The following is a 19,647-nucleotide window of genomic DNA, read 5'->3' on the forward strand; positions in this document are numbered from 1 at the left end:
TTTGCTCTATAGCTGAGCCTGCAGCTGCTTTTATCACAGTATAGTTTTTGGAGGTTATTGGTCTCACAGTGAAGTCATCACAGAGGACTTTCTCAAATATTCATACATCTGCACCAAACCCTGCTAGTCCTTTTGTAATGTCTGACATCAGTGTGATGTTTCCATGTTCAGCGTCAAAAACTGTTTTCAGATTTTATCTTTGTTTATATCATAACTGCCATAAACAATCTCTCACACTCAGTGTTCTGCATTTCTTTTTCGTCTTCACACTACGCAGCAACCTGACCACACAATGAACAGAGAGAACTGACCAAGAAAAGCACAGACTCTCCCATAACTGATACAGTATTTCTCCTCTTACTTTGGTTAGTAGTTGTAGTCAAGACCAAGAACAAAGTTTATATAGACAGAGACAAGAGCAAGACCTTTAGGGCTGAGACCAAGTCGAGACCAAGACCAGTTCCCCACATTACGACACATAATAAAATGTGGAACGAGATCACAGGTACTGTACTTCTCTAATTGTTCTAAAAGATCCACATTCCCTTTAAAACCCCACATACAAACACTAAGAACACAATAAATGTCAAATTAGTTCTTATTCTTTCATATTTAAAGGCAGATGGTAATTGTGGTTTTAAACTATTCTTTATGGTCAGAACAAACACTTGATGCCAAACAGTGGATCACTTCACAAATCTGAGGTTTTTCAACAAACATGCACAAGTTAAATTAAGTTAAAAAAATTCAGTCCCTTTTCCTCAAGAAACTAAATATCTTAATAGTAAAATTAAGTGTGAATTAATTTGTGATTCAAATGAATAAAATCAAACATTTATTAAACATTTGTATTATTGTTATTGAGGAAAAATACTTAATTATCATTATTGTTTTATTATACAATACAATTTTTTGTGCAAGCATTAGGTTTTCAGGTTACTCTTGTCTTCCGTATTTGATCCTTCATTTTGATCTGCAACTGTGTATTCAAACTCAAAATTAGCTCTTTTAAAGTAAAGTGCCGTGTGCTTATGGCCATACAGAGAAACCTATTCAATATGTACATTTTCCATAGAAGTGGAGGAGTGTTACTTGGTCTCCACTCCCTGCCGTCACATCTAAAAGCTAACTCTCACACAAATGAGGAAGCGGGGAGGGGTGACAGCCATTAACAGTAACAACTCCGTTTTTAATTAGCGTTATTGGTTGCATTTGAAGCAATACGTTTTACATCAAAAGTTAGTATATTAACAAATAAATCAGACAACATTCAGGCAATATATTGATATTTCCAAAGTTCAGGTCTTGACTGCTCTTGAAATAATCCAGAGTCGAGAACAAGAACAAATGCAGTCAATCCCGAGAGGGGACCGAGACCATCAAAAGGTGGTCTTGAGACCAAGACCGGTCTTGTGTACTACAACACTACTGGTCAGTGTCGGAAAGAATAATACAAAACATCCCTATGGATGCATTTTGTTGAGATCCTCAAATCTGAAACATCTGGAAGTACAAATATTTCTGTGTCCCAACAACGAAGAAGTAGCTTGTCGACGCTGCATGAGCTGCTCTCCCTCTCTGTCGCGCTCCTCGACCTCTCGTTTCTACTGCCACCACCTCAACAGAGAGGAGCAGACACACCTACAGGCAGGAGAAAAGCGTCTCCCCACAGATCATCACACAAGGTGATGGTCTTTTCAACTTCATTGTTGCAGAAGAAGTGACGCCCACTTTCCCAGGGAGACATAAACAGCTGTGAATAGAAAAGAGCAGAGGAGCACAATCACTTAGAGAGTAGCCTGGCTGAGGGGAAGAAGGAGGTGAAATGCTGCCTCCATTTTGTTTAGAGCATGTGGCCAGGAATTACACACTGTATGTTTAACTTATTGTTAAATGCAGTTGTTTATTTTGGTTGTAATTCCTGGTGTGCTCTGTGTTACAGTGATTCAGGGCCAGAACAGCTGGGGAGTGACTTACACCTCTACTCAGATCTGTGCCTTAAAAGGATCAACAGTGGAAATAAGCTGCACCTACAGATACCCATCCAGAATAAATGACAGTGATACTAAAGTTGAGGAAACATTCTGGTTTACTCAACTGCAAGATAAAAACATGTGGATCTGAGAACAGACTCAAGATACGCAGGTCGTTTGCAGTACAGTTGTTCTAACAACATCTGCACTCTGAGAATCACAGACCTGAGAGAGAGCGACTCAGCTGAGTACAAGTTCAGGTTCATAACAAACCAACCAGGTGGGACATATACTGGTTCACCTGGAGTCACTCTGTCTGTCACAGGTAACATTTTCATCTGAATATTTATTAGTTTAGCTTCAAGTGACAACAAGATGACTTGCATCTGTGTGTTGACAGTTCACTTTAAAATGAAGATTTCTGTTCCTTATTCACATATTCAGATCTCCAGGTGCAGGTGAGCAGATTACAGGTCTACCAGTCTTATAACTGGGCAGAGATGAATTGTCACAGCAGTTGTCGTCTACATGGTCAGATTGACTACATCTGGTTTATCAAGGGAATGTATGTTAGCAGAGGAACATCTTATTCACGCTACTTGTATCCTGAAGACACTGTTTCCTGTGCTGTAGAAGGATATGAGGACTTCTCTTCTCCTTCAGTGTGTGAGTTTACATTCCCTGACATGACACCAACAAGGTCGAGCTTTTAACCTATTGTACTGTACATATGCTGCATGTTACTCAGTGTAGAATTGGATAAAACCAAATCATTTACCCACGATATTGTAGACATGTTACATAATAATTTCTTATTTCCTCTCTTCACTACAAAAGCACTGAATATTTTGCAAAATAACATTTGCCATCATGTCACTGGTTCACAAAATATTGTGACCACCATCATAGACATTCTCTGATTGTGTTTATTCTGCAATCTTGACCCTTAATTTCAGATGCAACATCCTTCTACCTTGGTATTTCAAATATGAGCCCTACAGTAACATGATATCTTGGAATGGCGTATAAATAGCACGCCACTTTTAAAGACACCTTAGATGCACCCTAATTGCCAATGCACACACACACTTTACAGAAACTGCAGTCAAAAAAATGAATGAAAGAAAATTATCGAAGAAACTTCTTAAAGACAATGAAGATTACCTCTCCTTCAGCGTGTCTTTCCACCACTGCTTCAGTAACAAAGTGTGCAATTAGAATTCAAGGTACAGTACACCATGTAGTTTCTAATACAAGAGGAAATCAAGCCACTCGTTGTGTTTGTTAGAAGTTAGAAAGGAAAACAATGATACAAAACAACATCATACTGAACTTCTGCTCTATCCCAGAAAAGTGTGTAATATATCATTTTATACATTTTTTTGTTTGGAAGACTTTTTATAAGATGCACTTTTCAGGCAACACCCGGGAGTAACAAATATTTCTGTGTCCCAGTGATGATAAAATGTGATAAATACCTGATAAAATTCCAGTTGAGTAGTTAGATAGATGCATGATTATGAACTGTTATGTCAATAACTGCAGATTATCAGTCAGATAATTGAGCTTGTCCAGGTCTCCTTTCCACAAATCATATCAGTAGTTTGATCATCTTTGTCTTATTAACTGAATGTTAAATGAAGTTATTCATTTTGATTGTTATGTCTGATGTGCTCTGTGTTCCAGTGGTACAGAGCATGTTTGGCTGGGGAGTGACTTACACTTCTACTGAGATCTGTGCCTTAAAAGGATCAACAGTGGAAATAAACTGCACCTTTAGATATCCATTCCTTATTAATGACGATTATACTACAGTTGAAGAAACATTCTGGTTTAAAGGTGATGAAACTGTGGATCTGAAAACAAAGTCAGAGTATTCAGGTCGTGTCGAGTATACCTGTAATGAAAACTTCTGCTCTCTGAGATCACAGACCTGAGAGAGAGCGACTCAGCTGAGTACAAGTTCAGTTCATAACAAACCAACCAAATGGGACATATACTGGTTCACCTGGAGTCACTTGTCTGTCACAGGTAACATTTTCATCTGAATATGTATTAATTTAGTTCCAAGTGTTCAACATCTTATGAAGGTTATTTGTGTGTGTGTTGACAGTTCAGTCTAAAATGAAGACATCTGTTCCTCTTTTATTTATAGATCCTTCTAGTTCGGTATTTTCCAATATGTGCCTTAGATGGACCCTCAAACCACACACACACACACACACACACACACACACACACACACCTTAAAATGACATGAAGATTACCACTCTCTTTTAAACGTCTTCTTTGCATTAGTAATAAAGTGTCCAACAGGACAACATGTACTTTCTGATACAGGAGGAAATTAAGCTGCACCTCCACTTTGAGTTTGTATGAAATATTGTCCATTTAAAATGCTCCACTGTGAAAATTCAACCTCATACTGAAATTAAATGTGTTCATGTTTTCTCCTCCAGATGCTCCAAAGCTTCCCTCTGTGTCAGTGAGTCCCTCTGCTGAGATAGTGGAGGGCAGTTCAGTGACTCTGACCTGCAGCAGTGATGCTAACCCAGCAGCTAATTATACCTGGTACAAGGAGAATGGAAATCCAAACCTTCATCCTCTAAGTAAAGAACCACAGCTTGTCTTCAGGTCCATCCAGTCCTCTGACTCTGGAGAATATTACTGTGCAGCAGAAAGCAAGCTGGGGAGGAAGACATCTGAATTTGTCTTTATCAATGTGAAATGTGAGTAAACTGCAGCTAACTTTAGGATCATGCCATTTTTCTATATGGGGGTGCCCAACGTCTGATTTTACATAGAACTAGAACTTTTTCCAAATACATTTAGCTGGAAAGAAAAGTACTTCCTGGATTTTGTTACATGGCACCATTTTTTGAGTTGTAGGAATGACTACCTTTTTTAACCCCATGCAATTACATTACAGTATCAACATGAGTCATCTGCAGAAAAGTATAAATATATGTATTGTAACCCTAACCCTGGGTCGTCAGTGCGCATGTCTAAGTGTATTGTGTATGTGTGTAGTGGCAGAGGAGGAACACTTGCTGAAGAGACCAGTGGCGTGGGGTGGGGTAAATTTTTGGGGAAGCCAAGTGAGAGGAGATGTCCTTTCTGGAGGGCAATTATCTAATTTATTTTGCTAATACAGTGCAGGGTATAACTTTACACAAAACTGATTCATACTTTAAACACGTGCACTATCTGTTATCAATACACACGCTGAATGTTGCGTTTACCGAGACGTAAGCGCTCTCTCTCTCTCTCTCTCTCTCTCTCTCTCTCTCTCTCTCTCTCTCTCTCGCTCACCCCAAATAGCACACATAGCCCGCTGCTTATGGTGCAGGTTAAGAATAAAAGAAGCATTCACAAGCTCAATCAGAAGACGACTGAAGACATTTGCATAGTAGCAGTGGTGCATGTATCAGATAGGCCTACATACTTCTTAATGCTTGGCCAAATGTTCATAACACAGCATCACTCAAGACTAACAACCGAGTACCAGACCAACAGAGTAGAAACAATTATTCAGGCAGCCTAACCTGGTCCAGGGCCCTGTGGCAGGTGCTGTCCAGAGCTCATTATCTATGCGTACACAACCGCAGTAAAAACAATAAGGTTACTTCAGCTGACTATTCATTCAGCAGCTAACTCCAGGCAAGCAAAGCAAAACAAACAATGTAACCACATCAAAAATCACACACACACAGTTGCAGTTCAGTTAAGTTCATGGAGAGAAGGAGGTGTCATTTCACTCACCCTATTTGAAAAGGAAGGGCATTCTCCTGTCTGTCATGGTGGCGAAGTGGTCAATAACCAAGTTATAGAATTTCCCACTGCAACAGAGTCAACTGAAGTTTGGCGCTACCAGCTAGCCACTCTGTACGGATGGAGTTTTCCTCACTAAACGTCCGAAACCCCTTTTTCCTCTCCAGGCCAGCTCCAGTTTTGGCGTTGGTCTTCCATCAGATTTAATCTTAAATTGCTGCTGTAGTGGTAGTTTAATAAAGCTATTTATTATAACTAAACCTCCAAATCTCCACCCTCCATAACTGCACCAGCTAAAGTTGCTAACAGCTCCCGTTATTTCATCTGAATGACGTTGATCGCATGCTGTGATTTGACAGGCGTGAAGTCAGACAGCGGCTGGCTTCCCTTGGCATCATCCTGACTAATCACAGATAGGCAGTGGCATGACAGTGGCCTCGTCTGATTGGTTAATCATTTACTTTTTTTCCACAAAGGGATGCCAACTCTGCCTGGTCTCCCCGTGTAGTCAGACTGCAGGTCAGTCTACGGTGGTGCAATATAGTGTTTCACCACACATCCAACGCATTTAGAGGGACGCTGTTTCACTTATTGTAAAATACTCAGTGAGAAATGGGGAAGAGATGATAGTAACAGTTCATAAGATTTATCGAAAATACAAACATTGTGTTTTTATTAAAATGAGAAATAGTCTGATAAAAACAGGGGAAGCCTGGCTTCCCTTGGCCTCTGGGAGAAAACGCCACTGGAAGAGACGGAACCCAGCTTCATTGGTGTTGTGCCGAGTTGTCCGCACCTCGTGGGCTTTCGGATAATTTATCACCGTTGATGAACCACACAAAGAATATTACATTGTTTTTAAATAGCCGGCTATTTTAGACCCACGAGGAACCGTGACGTGCATTCAGTTGTCGGCAGCACGGCATGCACACAAAACTCTGCACAAGACCAGTGAATGACAGGAGAGAGAGAGAGAGAGAGAGAGAGAGAGAGAGAGATCCTTTGTCGGGGAAAGCCCTACTCCAGTTTTTCCAAAATATTTCAACATGTTTGGGTGATATAACTTACCTCTGTTTTACCCACGTAAGATGCACGTTCATCTGGTCTCTTCTTCGATTTTAATGAGCATAATTCAAGTGGTCCCAACACACAACTCTGCCTGCTGCCAGTCACAAAACCACCTCCAAAGTTTTAGATCCCTCATACACATAACTCTTACTCATTTCAACACAACACAAACAAATTTTCAGAAGTTTTCTGATAACTCTGCTGTGGTTGGATGGATCAGCAAGGGTGACGAGGCTGAGTACAGATCTGTGTTGGGACTTTGTCACAACACTAAAGACAAAGACTAAAGAGCTGGTTGTGGATCTAAGGAGAGCCAAGGCACCAGTGACCCCTGTTTCCATCCAGGGGGTCCCTGTGGACATTGTGGAGGATTACAAATACCTGGGAGTGCACATGGACAATAAACTGGACTGGGCCAAGAACACTCAAGCCCATCTACAGGAAGGGCCAAAGCCGTCTCTATTTTCTGAGGAGGACAATGTCTCCCACCCACTCCATGACTTGCTGCTCAAACACAGGAGCACTTTTAGTGCAAGAGTCATTCCCCCAAAATGCACCACAGAGCACCACAGGAAGTCATTCCTGCCTGTGGCCATCAAACTTTATAACTCCTCCCTTTAAGTTTCTGACACTTAGTCAGTTATTAAACTAGACCTCATTACTTATTTTCTGTCCAATATTACCTGTTTAATAAGTAAAGTGCAATATTCTCTGCTGCTATTTATTCACTTGCCCTTTTTGGTTCACCATAATAACTCTTAATAATGTAAATATTGTACATACCCACACACCTTTATATTGGTCTTTTTTTTTATATTTATACTATTATATTTATATACTCTTTATCTATCTGCCTTTGACAAGTGCAACTGTGACAAAAGAATTTCCCCTCGGAGGCAATAAAGTATTTCTGATTCTGATATCTGTCCTCATTTCTTTCTCCTCCAGATGCTCCAAAGCTTCCCTCTGTGTCAGTGAGTCCCTCTGCTGAGATAGTGGAGGGTAGTTCAGTGACTCTGACCTGCAGCAGTGATGCTAACCCAGCAGCTAATTATACCTGGTACAAGGAGAATGAAGACTCACCAAAAGCATCAGGACAGAACTTCACCATCACTGACTTCAGAGCTGAACACAGTGGGAATTATTACTGTGAAGCCCAGAACAGAAGAGGACGTCATAACTCCACCTTACATCTGACTGTTGTGGCAGGTGCATTTTTCTACATTCACCTGTATACACAGATGTTTACTGCACCAGACCTGATTCACATGTTAATATGTAAAAACCAACACATTGTCACTCCTATAGCTGGTACAACGGAAATAAAATTTCAGACTGTTTTTCTGTAGCTGTGACTACAGACAGTATCAACTGGCAAAATGACTTCCCAATCTAATCGTACAAGTAAGGTATATCACATATATATTTTTTATTTCTAGGGAATTCAACAATAGTCATGAATATCATCAGGTTGACTCTGGTGGTCTTGATGCTGATTCCTCTGCTTCTCCTGAATCTGTGGACGAGGTAAAACAATCACAATCCATCAGTTCAGTCACCGCTCTTTTATTCTTCAAACTTCCTTTAGTTTTAGTGTTTTGAATTTCATTATTGTTAAAATTTCTATTTGTTGTTGTTGGACTCAATCCAGGAAGAAGAAAACTCGGAGCTCCACCTCTGAACCAAATGAACCTGGAGAGACGATAGAGGTGAGAGAGAGGTCCTGTTGACAAAATGTTCCCTAAATCACAGTTATAATAACTTGACTCATAAATGCTCTGGAAAGTGTGAAGTGAATTTATGTTTGAAATACAACTTGCTGAGTAGAAACCAGTAATACGTTTACTTGTAAACGTGACTGAATACATTTTTGATCAAATCTAATTATATGCAGGTTTCATGAAAGAGGTCCATTGAGCCTCATTTTGTCGTCTCTCCCATCAGTTAGACTCTGATCCTGCGTATGTCAGTGTCTCAGACTTTAAGAGCGTCACTGCAGCACAGACAGAAGACACAGAGCAGCAGGAAGACATGGTGTGAAGTCCAGTCAGGTTAGAGCCTCCTGCATCCAATAAAACAGGCCGACTTCAGATTTACAGTTAAATTTAAAACTCTAACTTTACACAAGTTTTATGTGATTTTCTTCAGTTGCAGTTGAAGCAGACTCACCTCATGGTAGGACGGCATTGAAGCATCACAGTAGAGCGAGTCTGTGGAGGAAGTGGATCCATTTACCTTCAACTCCAAAAGTTTTCCTTTTCAGTTCTCAGTAGCAGCAGCAGGGTGGAGTCAGCAGCGCAGACAGTCAGCAGCAGCATGTAGCAGAAAATCCTGACAAGCTTCTGTGTGCAGCTATCAAGACAAATAAAATTCAAATGCTTTGGCTTATTGCTCACATTCTCAGTTCTTGTCACTATGAGGATGAAATGTGCCACAGCGTAACAGATTATTATTATTCGGGATGTTGCTAATATAAAGATGCACAGACAGTTTAATGAAGAGGACATTAACTTACATTTGAGCTCTAAATGTCAATTTAGTCCATTTAAACTCTTTGGGGTCATTCATGGAAGCAGAGCAGGTCGAGGTTCACTAAGTGTGAAGCCTTTCAGAATAAGAGCCCATCATCGATAGTTTGTGCAACACCTTAATTATGAGTCTTTGTTCAGCCAAAATAAGTCAATTATCAAAAGTTTGCTGCTATTGCAATATCTAATATGCTGCTCCCCAATGTGAGCTATTGACACTTTGTGAACTTAATCTGCGCCTGTAATACTAAATAAAGTGAATGTCCAGGGTAAAGCTAAAATGCAAATAGTTTCAATAATAAAATGTGAAAATAAAACGCCAAAGTAAATTTCAATTTGACTTAACAATCAGTGATGGATGGTAAAATTTTTCAGCGTCCTGATTCAGTATCTGTGATGTTTCACTGCCCTCTAGTGGTGAACCTTTGTTGTGGCACATTCAGGCTTCCTCACTCTGAGAGCTCCCTCCACTGTCTGTTTCAAAGAATCACTTCAACCAAATTACAAGAAGACATATTTTCTGTCTTACCTCCAGCAGCATCTTGTCAGATGTGCTCTGTGTTACAGTGACACAGAGTCACAATGACTGTGAGTGAGAGAGCTGCAAAATGTAATTCATTGTTTCTGATCTACTTTTCTTACATGTTTCTCAATACTGAATAAACACTGAGCTCAGCACGTGACTTTTTACATCCCATACTGCTGCAGTCCATCTCTTTGAACTCATACTGGTATAAAGGTTATTTCACTGTCTAAAGATCCACTGGAAGTGTCAAGTGAGCATCAAACCAACTTAAACACCTTTCTTGTTTTTGCGCTTGTTTTTTTGAATGGTCTTTTCTTAAACAGGTTTGATACCAACAGTAATATTATTTATTATTAAATTATTATTCTCTTATTTATAGTTGTAAAATGTCAAACTTTATTTTGATGTGGGTGTTGATATTTGATGTTGCGTTCAGCCCATCGTGTATATTAGTAATCTAAAGAGGAAGGAAATCTATTTGTTTAACATCCGTTTTTTGCTCACTGACCAGAGAGGAAAGGTATCTTTAAAGACAGCGTCCTTCTTCACTGTAAGTAGAATTATTTATTGATGAGACTGATACTGTATATCCCCTGTGTACATTAGTTTATCTGCTGACATGTTTTATTGTCTCTGAAGCCACACAGAGAGATGAGAGGAGCAGCTATGAGTTTAACTGCAGCAGCGAGAGGATTTGTCGTCTCCCTTCTCTCTGTGTCAGGTACTGAATATCTAAACTTACATTCATTGCAATAAAAGAGGGAATATGTGAAAATGCTGGTCTTGTAAAAGTAGGCTGAAGGTCACATGTAGAAATAAGCGGCTTAGAGTTGTGTGAAAGGCAAACCCAGAAAAGCTAGAAACATTGGTTTTAATTTACAGTTGTGGAAACTCCCCAGATGTTAATATTTTTTAATATAGTTGTTTGTGTTTGTGTACATTTTATTGGATATTAGAAAGTTTGCTGTGGCCAACTTCTTTTGCTTTGTCCTTTGCAAAAAGTAGGCTACCTGTGTGCTAAGTACTTTTACATGCTGTAACTGAGAATATCGTGGTTTTTAATTGTGACTCTTTAAAAACACATTGTCCTGTTTAATTTGCTCTATAGCTGAGCCTGCAGCTGCTTTTATCACAGTATAGTTTTTGGAGGTATATTGGTCTCACAGTGAAGTCATCACAGACGGACTTCTCTCAAATATTCATACATCTGCACCAAACCCTGCTAGTTCCTTTTGTAATGTCTGACATCAGTGTGATGTTTCCATGTTCAGCGTCAAAAACGGTTTTCAGATTTTATCTTTTGTTTATATCATAACTGCCATAAACAATCTCTCACACCTCAGTGTTCTGCATTTATTTTTCGTCTTCACACTTACGCAGCAACCTGACCACACAATGAACAGAGAGAACTGACCAAGAAAAGCACAGACTCTCCCATAACTGATACAGTATTTCTCCTCTTACTTTGGTTAGTAGTGTTGTAGTCAAGACCAAGAACAAAGTTTATTGAGACAGAGTCAAAATCAAACATTTATTAAACATTTGTATTATTGTTATTGAGGAAAATTACTTCAATTATCATTATTGTTTTATTACACAATACAATTTTTTTTGTGCAAGCATTAGGTTTTCAGGTTACTCTTGTCTTCCGTATTTGATCCTTCATTTTGATCTGCAACTGTGTATTCAAACTCAAAATTAGCTCTTTTAAAGTAAAGTGCCGTGTGCTTATGGCCATACAGAGAAACCTATTTAATATGTACATTTTCCATAGAAGTGGAGGAGTGTTACTTGGTCTCCACTCCCTGCCGTCACATCTCAAAGCTAACTCTCTCACACAAATGAGGAAGCGGTACCACAGAGTGCAGCTTTAATGTCCGGAGCTGTGTGCAGCTGACAGAAGCTAACGGTGATGTTACTTAACTTACACATTAGCAACATAGCTTTTTGTGGCCTGACACATCATTGTTTATCACAAGCAAAACTGTATCTTAGGAACAAGTTGTCACCACATGCCCTGTCCTCAGTCTCAAACTAACTAACTTCATTAGCTACTTCCCTCAACAGATTGCTGTGTGTTTTCTTCTGGACGCTGTTTGACAGATTCATTCTTTATGGTTTATGCAGCTAAATGTTATTACGAAGATTTTGCTGACATATCTTCCTGCTCCCAGAAAGCCACAGCTTTGCCTGTCTCCCCCATTCACTTTCTTGTGTGAGTGCGTGTGAAGGAGGGCGGGGAGGGGTGACAGCCATTAACAGTAACAACTGCGTTTTTAATTAGCGTTATTGGTTGCATTTGAAGCAATACGTTTTACATCAAAAGTTAGTATATTAACAAATAAATCAGACAACATTCAGGCAATATATTGATATTTCCAAAGTTCAGGTCTTGACTGCTCTTGAAATAATCCAGAGTCGAGAACAAGAACAAATGCAGTCAATCCCGAGAGGGGACCGAGACCATCAAAAGGTGGTCTTGAGACCAAGACCGGTCTTGTGTACTACAACACTACTGGTCAGTGTCGGAAAGAATAATACAAAACAGCCCTATGGATGCATTTGGTTGAGATCCTCAAATCTGAAACATCTGGAAGAACAAATATTTCTGTGTCCCAACAACGAAGAAGTAGCTTGTCGATGCTGCATGAGCTGCTCTCCCTCTCTGTCGCGCTCCTCGACCTCTCGTTTCTACTGCCACCACCTCAACAGAGAGGAGCAGACACACCTACAGGCAGGAGAAAAGCGTCTCCCCACAGATCATCACACAAGGTGATGGTCTTTTCAACTTCATTGTTGCAGAAGAAGTGACGCCCACTTTCCCAGGGAGACATAAACAGCTGTGAATAGAAAAGAGCAGAGGAGCACAATCACTTAGAGAGTAGCCTGGCTGAGGGGAAGAAGGAGGTGAAATGCTACCTCCATTTTGTTTGGAGCATGTGGCCAGGAATTACACACTGTATGTTTAACTTATTGTTAAATGCAGTTGTTTATTTTGGTTGTAATTCCTGATGTGCTCTGTGTTACAGTGATTCAGGGCCAGAACAGCTGGGGAGTGACTTACACCTCTACTCAGATCTGTGCCTTAAAAGGATCAACAGTGGAAATAAGCTGCACCTACACATACCCATCCAGAATAAATGGCCGTCATACTAAAGTTAAGGAAACATTCTGGTTTACTAAATTGCAAGATAAAGAACAGTTGCATCTGAAAACATTCTGGTTTAAAGGTGATGAAATTGTGGATCTGAAAACAAAGTCAGAGTATTCAGGTCGTGTCGAGTATACCTGTAATGAAAACTACTGCACTCTGAGAATCACAGACCTGAGAGAGAGCGACTCAGCTGAGTACAAGTTCAGGTTCATAACAAACCAACCAGATGGGAAAATATACTGGTTCACCTGGAGTCACTCTGTCTGTCACAGGTAACATTTTCATCTGAATATGTATTAGTTTAGCTTCAAGTGATCAACAAGATGACTTGCATCTGTGTGTGTTGACAGTTCACTTTAAAATGAAGATTTCTGTTCCTTATTCACATATTCAGATCTCCAGGTGCAAAGTGAGCAGATTACGGGTCTACCAGTCTTATATCTGGGCAGAGATGAATTGTCACAGCAGTTGTCGTCTACATGGTCAGATTGACTACATCTGGTTTATCAAGGGAATGTATGTTAGCAGAGGAAGATCTTATTCACGCTACTTGTATCCTGAAGACGCTGTTTCCTGTGCTGTAGAAGGATATAAGGACTTCTCTTCTCCTTCAGTGTGTGAGTTTACATTCCCTGACATGACACCAACAAGGTCGAGCTTTTAACCTATTGTACTGTACATATGCTGCATGTTACTCAGTGTAGAATTGGATAAAACCAAATCATTTACCCACGATATTGTAGACATGTTACATAATAATTTCTTATTTCCTCTCTTCACTACAAAAGCACTGAATATTTTGCAAAATAACATTTGTCATCATGTCACTGGTTCACAAAATATTGTGACCACCATCATAGACATTCTCTGATTGTGTTTGTTCTGCAATCTTGACCCTTAATTTCAGATGCAACATCCTTCTACCTTGGTATTTCAAATATGAGCCCTACAGTAACATGATATCTTGGAATGGCGTATAAATAGCACGCCACTTTTAAAGACACCTTAGATGCACCCTAATTGCCAATGCACACACACACTTTACAGAAACTGCAGTCAAAAAAATGAATGAAAGAAAATTATCGAAGAAACTTCTTAAAGACGTGAAGATTACCTCTCCTTCAGCGTGTCTTTCCACCACTGCTTCAGTAACAAAGTGTGCAATTAGAATTCAAGGTACAGGACACCATGTAGTTTCTAATACAAGAGGAAATCAAGCCACTCATTGTGTTTGTTAGAAGTTAGAAAGGAAAACAATGATACAAAACAACATCATACTGAACTTCTGCTCTATCCCAGAAAAGTGTGTAATATATCATTTTATACATTTTTTTGTTTGGAAGACTTTTTATAAGATGCACTTTTCAGGCAACACCCAGGAGTAACAAATATTTCTGTGTCCCAGTGATGATAAAATGTGATAAATACCTGATAAAATTCCAGCTGAGTAGTTAGATAGATGCATGATTATGAACTGTTATGTCAATAACTGCAGATTATCAGTCAGATAATTGAGCTTGTCCAGGTCTCCTTTCCACAAATCATATCAGTAGTTTGATCCTCTTTGTCTTATTAACTGAATGTTAAATGAAGTTATTCATTTTGATTGTTATGTCTGATGTGCTCTGTGTTACAGTGGTACAGAGCCTGTTTGGCTGGGGAGTGACTTACAATTCTACTGAGATCTGTGCCTTCAAAGGATCAACAGTGGAAATAAACTGCACCTTTAGATATCCATTCCTTATTAATGACGATTATACTACAGTTGAAGAAACATTCTGGTTTAAAGGTGATGAAACTGTGGATCTGAAAACAAAGTCAGAGTATTCAGGTCGTGTCGAGTATACCTGTAATGAAAACTTCTGCTCTCTGAGAATCACAGACCTGAGAGAGAGCGACTCAGCTGAGTACAAGTTCAGGTTCATAACAAACCAACCAAATGGGAATATACTGGTTCACCTGGAGTCACTCTGTCTGTCACAGGTAACATTTTCATCTGAATATGTATTAATTTAGTTCCAAGTGTTCAACATCTTATGAAGGTTATTGTGTGTGTGTGTTGACAGTTCAGTCTAAAATGAAGACATCTGTTCCTCTTTTATTTATAGATCCTTCTAGTTCGGTATTTTCCAATATGTGCCTTAGATGGACCCTCAAAACACACACACACACACACACACACACACACACACACCTTAAAATGACATGAAGATTACCACTCTCTTTTAAACGTCTTCTTTGCATTAGTAATAAAGTGTCCAACAGGACAACATGTACTTTCTGATACAGGAGGAAATCAAGCTGCACCTCCACTTTGAGTTTGTATGAAATATTGTCCATTTAAAATGCTCCACTGTGAAAATTCAACCTCATACTGAAATTAAATGTTAAATGTGTTCTTGTTTTCTCCTCCAGATGCTCCAAAGCTTCCCTCTGTGTCAGTGAGTCCCTCTGCTGAGATAGTGGAGGGCAGTTCAGTGACTCTGACCTGCAGCAGTGATGCTAACCCAGCAGCTAAATACACCTGGTACAAGGAGAATGGAAATCCAAACCTTCATCCTCTAAGTAAAGAACCACAGCTTGTCTTCAGGTCCATCCAGTCCTCTGACTCTGGAGAATATTACTGTGCAGCAGAAAACAAGCTGGGGAGGAAGACATCTGAATTTGTCTTTATCAATGTGAAATGTGAGTAAACTGCAGCTAACTTTAGGATCATGCCATTTTTCTATATGGGGGTGCCCAACGTCTGATTTTACATAGAACTAGAACTTTTTCCAAATACATTTAGCTGGAAAGAAAATTACTTCCTGGATTTTGTTACATGGCATCATTTTTTGAGTTGTAGGAAGGACTACCTTTTTTAACCCCATGCAATTACATTACAGTATCAACATGAGTCATCTGCAGAAAAGTATAAATATATGTATTGTAACCCTAACCCTGGGTCGTCAGTGCGCATGTCTAAGTGTATTGTGTATGTGTGTAGTGGCAGAGGAGGAACACTTGCTGAAGAGACCAGTGGCGTGGGGTGGGGTAAATTTTTGGGGAAGCCAAGTGAGAGGGGATGTCCTTTCTGGAGGGCAATTATCTAATTTATTTTGCTATTACAGTGCAGGGTATAATTTTACACAAAACTGATTCATACTTTAAACACGTGCACTATCTGTTATCAATACACACGCTGAATGTTGCGTTTACCGAGACGTAAGAGCTCGCGCTCGCGCGCTCTCTCTCTCTCTCTCTCTCTCTCTCTCTCTCTCTCGCTCACCCCAAATAGCACACATAGCCCGCTGCTTATGGTGCAGGTTAAGAATAAAAGAAGCATTCACAAGCTCAATCAGAAGACGACTGAAGACATTTGCATAGTAGCAGTGGTGCATGTATCAAATAGGCCTACATACTTCTTAATGCTTGGCCAAATGTTCATAACACAACATCACTCAAGACTAACAACCGAGTACCAGACCAACAGAGTAGAAACAATTATTCAGGTAGCCTAACCTGGCCCAGGGCCCTGTGGCAGGTGCTGTCCAGAGCTCATTATCTATGCGTACACAACCGCAGTAAAAACAATAAGGTTACTTCAGCTGACTATTCATTCAGCAGCTAACTCCAGGCAAGCAAAGCAAAACAAACAATGTAACCACATCAAAAATCACACACACACAGTTGCAGTTCAGTTAAGTTCATGGAGAGAAGGAGGTGTCATTTCACTCACCCTATTTGAAAAGGAAGGGCATTCTCCTGTCTGTCATGGTGGCGAAGTGGTCAATAACCAAGTTATAGAATTTCCCATTGCAACAGAGTCAACTGAAGTTTGGCGCTACCAGCTAGCCACTCTGTACGGATGGAGTTTTCCTCACTAAACATCCGAAACCCCTTTTTCCTCTCCAGGCCAGCTCCAGTTTTGGCGTTGGTCTTCCATCAGATTTAATCTTAAATTGCTGCTGTAGTGGTAGTTTAATAAAGCTATTTATTATAACTAAACCTCCAAATCTCCACCCTCCATAACTGCACCAGCTAAAGTTGCTAACAGCTCCCGTTATTTCATCTGAATGACGTTGATCGCATGCTGTGATTTGACAGGCGTGAAGTCAGACAGCGGCTGGCTTCCCTTGGCATCATCCTGACTAATCACAGATAGGCAGTGGCATGACAGTGGCCTCATCTGATTGGTTAATCATTTACTTTTTTTTCACAAAGGGATGCCAACTCTGCCTGGCCTCCCCCGTGTAGTCAGACTGCAGGTCAGTCTACGGTGGTGCAATATAGTGTTTCACCACACATCCAACGCATTGCATTAGAGGGACGCTGTTTCACTTATTGTAAAATACTCAGTGAGAAATGGGGAAGAGATGATAGTAACAGTTCATAAGATTTATCGAAAATAAAAACATTGTGTTTTTATTAAAATGAGAAATAGTCTGATAAAAACAGGGGAAGCCTGGCTTCCCTTGGCCTCTGGGAGAAAACGCCACTGGAAGAGACGGAACCCCAGCTTCATTGGTGTTGTGCCGAGTTGTCCGCACCTCGCGGGCTTTCGGATAATTTATCACCGTTGATGAACCACACAAAGAATATTACATTGTTTTTAAATAGTCGGCTATTTTAGACCCACGAGGAACCGTGACGTGCATTCAGTTGTCGGCAGCACGGCATGCACGCAAAACTCTGCACAAGACCAGTGAATGACAGGAGAGAGAGAGAGAGAGAGAGAGAGAGAGAGAGAGAGAGAGAGATCCTTTGTCGGGGAAAGCCCTACTCCAGTTTTTCCAAAATATTTCAACATGTTTGGGTGATATAACTCACCTACGTTTTCTCTAAAACATGTATGAGGGACATTTTTCTGGTCTCTTCTTCGATTTTAATGAGCATAATTCAAGTGGTCCCAACACACAACTCTGCCTGCTGCCAGTCACAAAACCACCTCCAAAGTTTAAGATCCCTCATACACATAACTATTACTCTTTTCAACACAACACAAACAAATTTTCAGAAGTTTTCTGATAACTCTGCTGTGGTTGGATGGATCAGCAAGGGTGACGAGGCTGAGTACAGATCTGTGTTGGGACTTTGTCACAACACTAAAGACAAAGACTAAAGAGCTGGTTGTGGATCTAAGGAGAGCCAAGGCACCAGTGACCCCTGTTTCCATCCAGGGGGTCCCTGTGGACATTGTGGAGGATTACAAATACCTGGGAGTGCACATGGACAATAAACTGGACTGGGCCAAGAACACTCAAGCCCATCTACAGGAAGGGCCAAAGCCGTCTCTATTTTCTGAGGAGGACAATGTCTCCCACCCACTCCATGACTTGCTGCTCAAACACAGGAGCACTTTTAGTGCAAGAGTCATTCCCCCAAAATGCACCACAGAGCACCACAGGAAGTCATTCCTGCCTGTGGCCATCAAACTTTATAACTCCTCCCTTTAAGTTTCTGACACTTAGTCAGTTATTAAACTAGACCTCATTACTTATTTTCTGTCCAATATTACCTGTTTAATAAGTAAAGTGCAATATTCTCTGCTGCTATTTATTCACTTGCCCTTTTTGGTTCACCATAATAACTCTTAATAATGTAAATATTGTACATACCCACACACCTTTATATTGGTCTTTTTTTTTATATTTATACTATTATATTTATATACTCTTTATCTATCTGCCTTTGACAAGTGCAACTGTGACAAAAGAATTTCCCCTCGGAGGCAATAAAGTATTTCTGATTCTGATATCTGTCCTCATTTCTTTCTCCTCCAGATGCTCCAAAGCTTCCCTCTGTGTCAGTGAGTCCCTCTGCTGAGATAGTGGAGGGCAGTTCAGTGACTCTGACCTGCAGCAGTGATGCTAACCCAGCAGCTACTTATACCTGGTACAAGAAGAATGGAAATCCAAACCTTCATCCTCTAAGTAAAGAACCACAGCTTGTCTTCAGCTCCATCCAGTCCTCTGACTCTGGAGAATATTACTGTGTAGCAGAAAGCAAGCTGGGGAGGAAGACATCTGAATTTGTCTTTATCAATGTGAAATGTGAGTAAACTGCAGCTAACTTTAGGATCATGCCATTTTTCTATATGGGGGTGCCCAACGTCTGATTTTACATAGAACTAGAACTTTTTCCAAATACATTTAGCTGGAAAGAAAAGTACTTCCTGGATTTTGTTACATGGCATCATTTTTTGAGTTGTAGGAAGGACTACCTTTTTTAACCCCATGCAATTACATTACAGTATCAACATGAGTCATCTGCAGAAAAGTATAAATATATGTATTGTAACCCTAACCCTGGGTCGTCAGTGCGCATGTGTAGGTGTATTGTGTATGTGTGTAGTGGCAGAGGAGGAACACTTGCTGAAGAGACCAGTGGCGTGGGGTGGGGTAGCCTAACCTGGCCCAGGGCCCTGTGGCAGGTGCTGTCCAGAGCTCATTATCTATGCGTACACAACCGCAGTAAAAACAATAAGGTTACTTCAGCTGACTATTCATTCAGCAGCTAACTCCAGGCAAGCAAAGCAAAACAAACAATGTAACCACATCAAAAATCACATACACACAGTTGCAGTTCAGTTAAATTCATGGAGAGAAGGAGGTGTCATTTCACTCACCCTATTTGAAAAGGAAGGGC

General features: G+C 40.2%; 1 protein-coding gene and 1 long non-coding RNA gene across 2 annotated transcripts in view; both read right to left on the bottom strand.

The window, feature by feature from the left end:
- The window catches only part of LOC119892631 (Fc receptor-like protein 5), a 43,502-nt gene extending 43,251 nt beyond the window's left edge, over positions 1 to 251 (bottom strand). Inside the window, 1 exon segment of the mRNA XM_038704815.1 lies at positions 236 to 251. Coding sequence (XP_038560743.1) covers positions 236 to 251 — 16 coding nt within the window.
- Positions 252 to 12,121: 11,870 nt separating this feature from the next.
- LOC119899096 lies at positions 12,122 to 17,159 on the bottom strand. Its single transcript, XR_005443712.1, has 2 exons — positions 16,739 to 17,159; positions 12,122 to 12,706 (listed from the first exon to the last, which is right to left on the bottom strand). It is a non-coding gene; the product is annotated as an uncharacterized LOC119899096 (long non-coding RNA).
- Positions 17,160 to 19,647: the final 2,488 nt, after the last annotated feature.

The sequence above is a fragment of the Micropterus salmoides genome, unplaced genomic scaffold (genome assembly GCF_014851395.1).
Source record: "Micropterus salmoides isolate LMB-PRFRI ecotype aquatic unplaced genomic scaffold, ASM1485139v1 Ms_hic_scaffold_1, whole genome shotgun sequence".
NCBI lineage: Eukaryota > Metazoa > Chordata > Actinopteri > Centrarchiformes > Centrarchidae > Micropterus > Micropterus salmoides.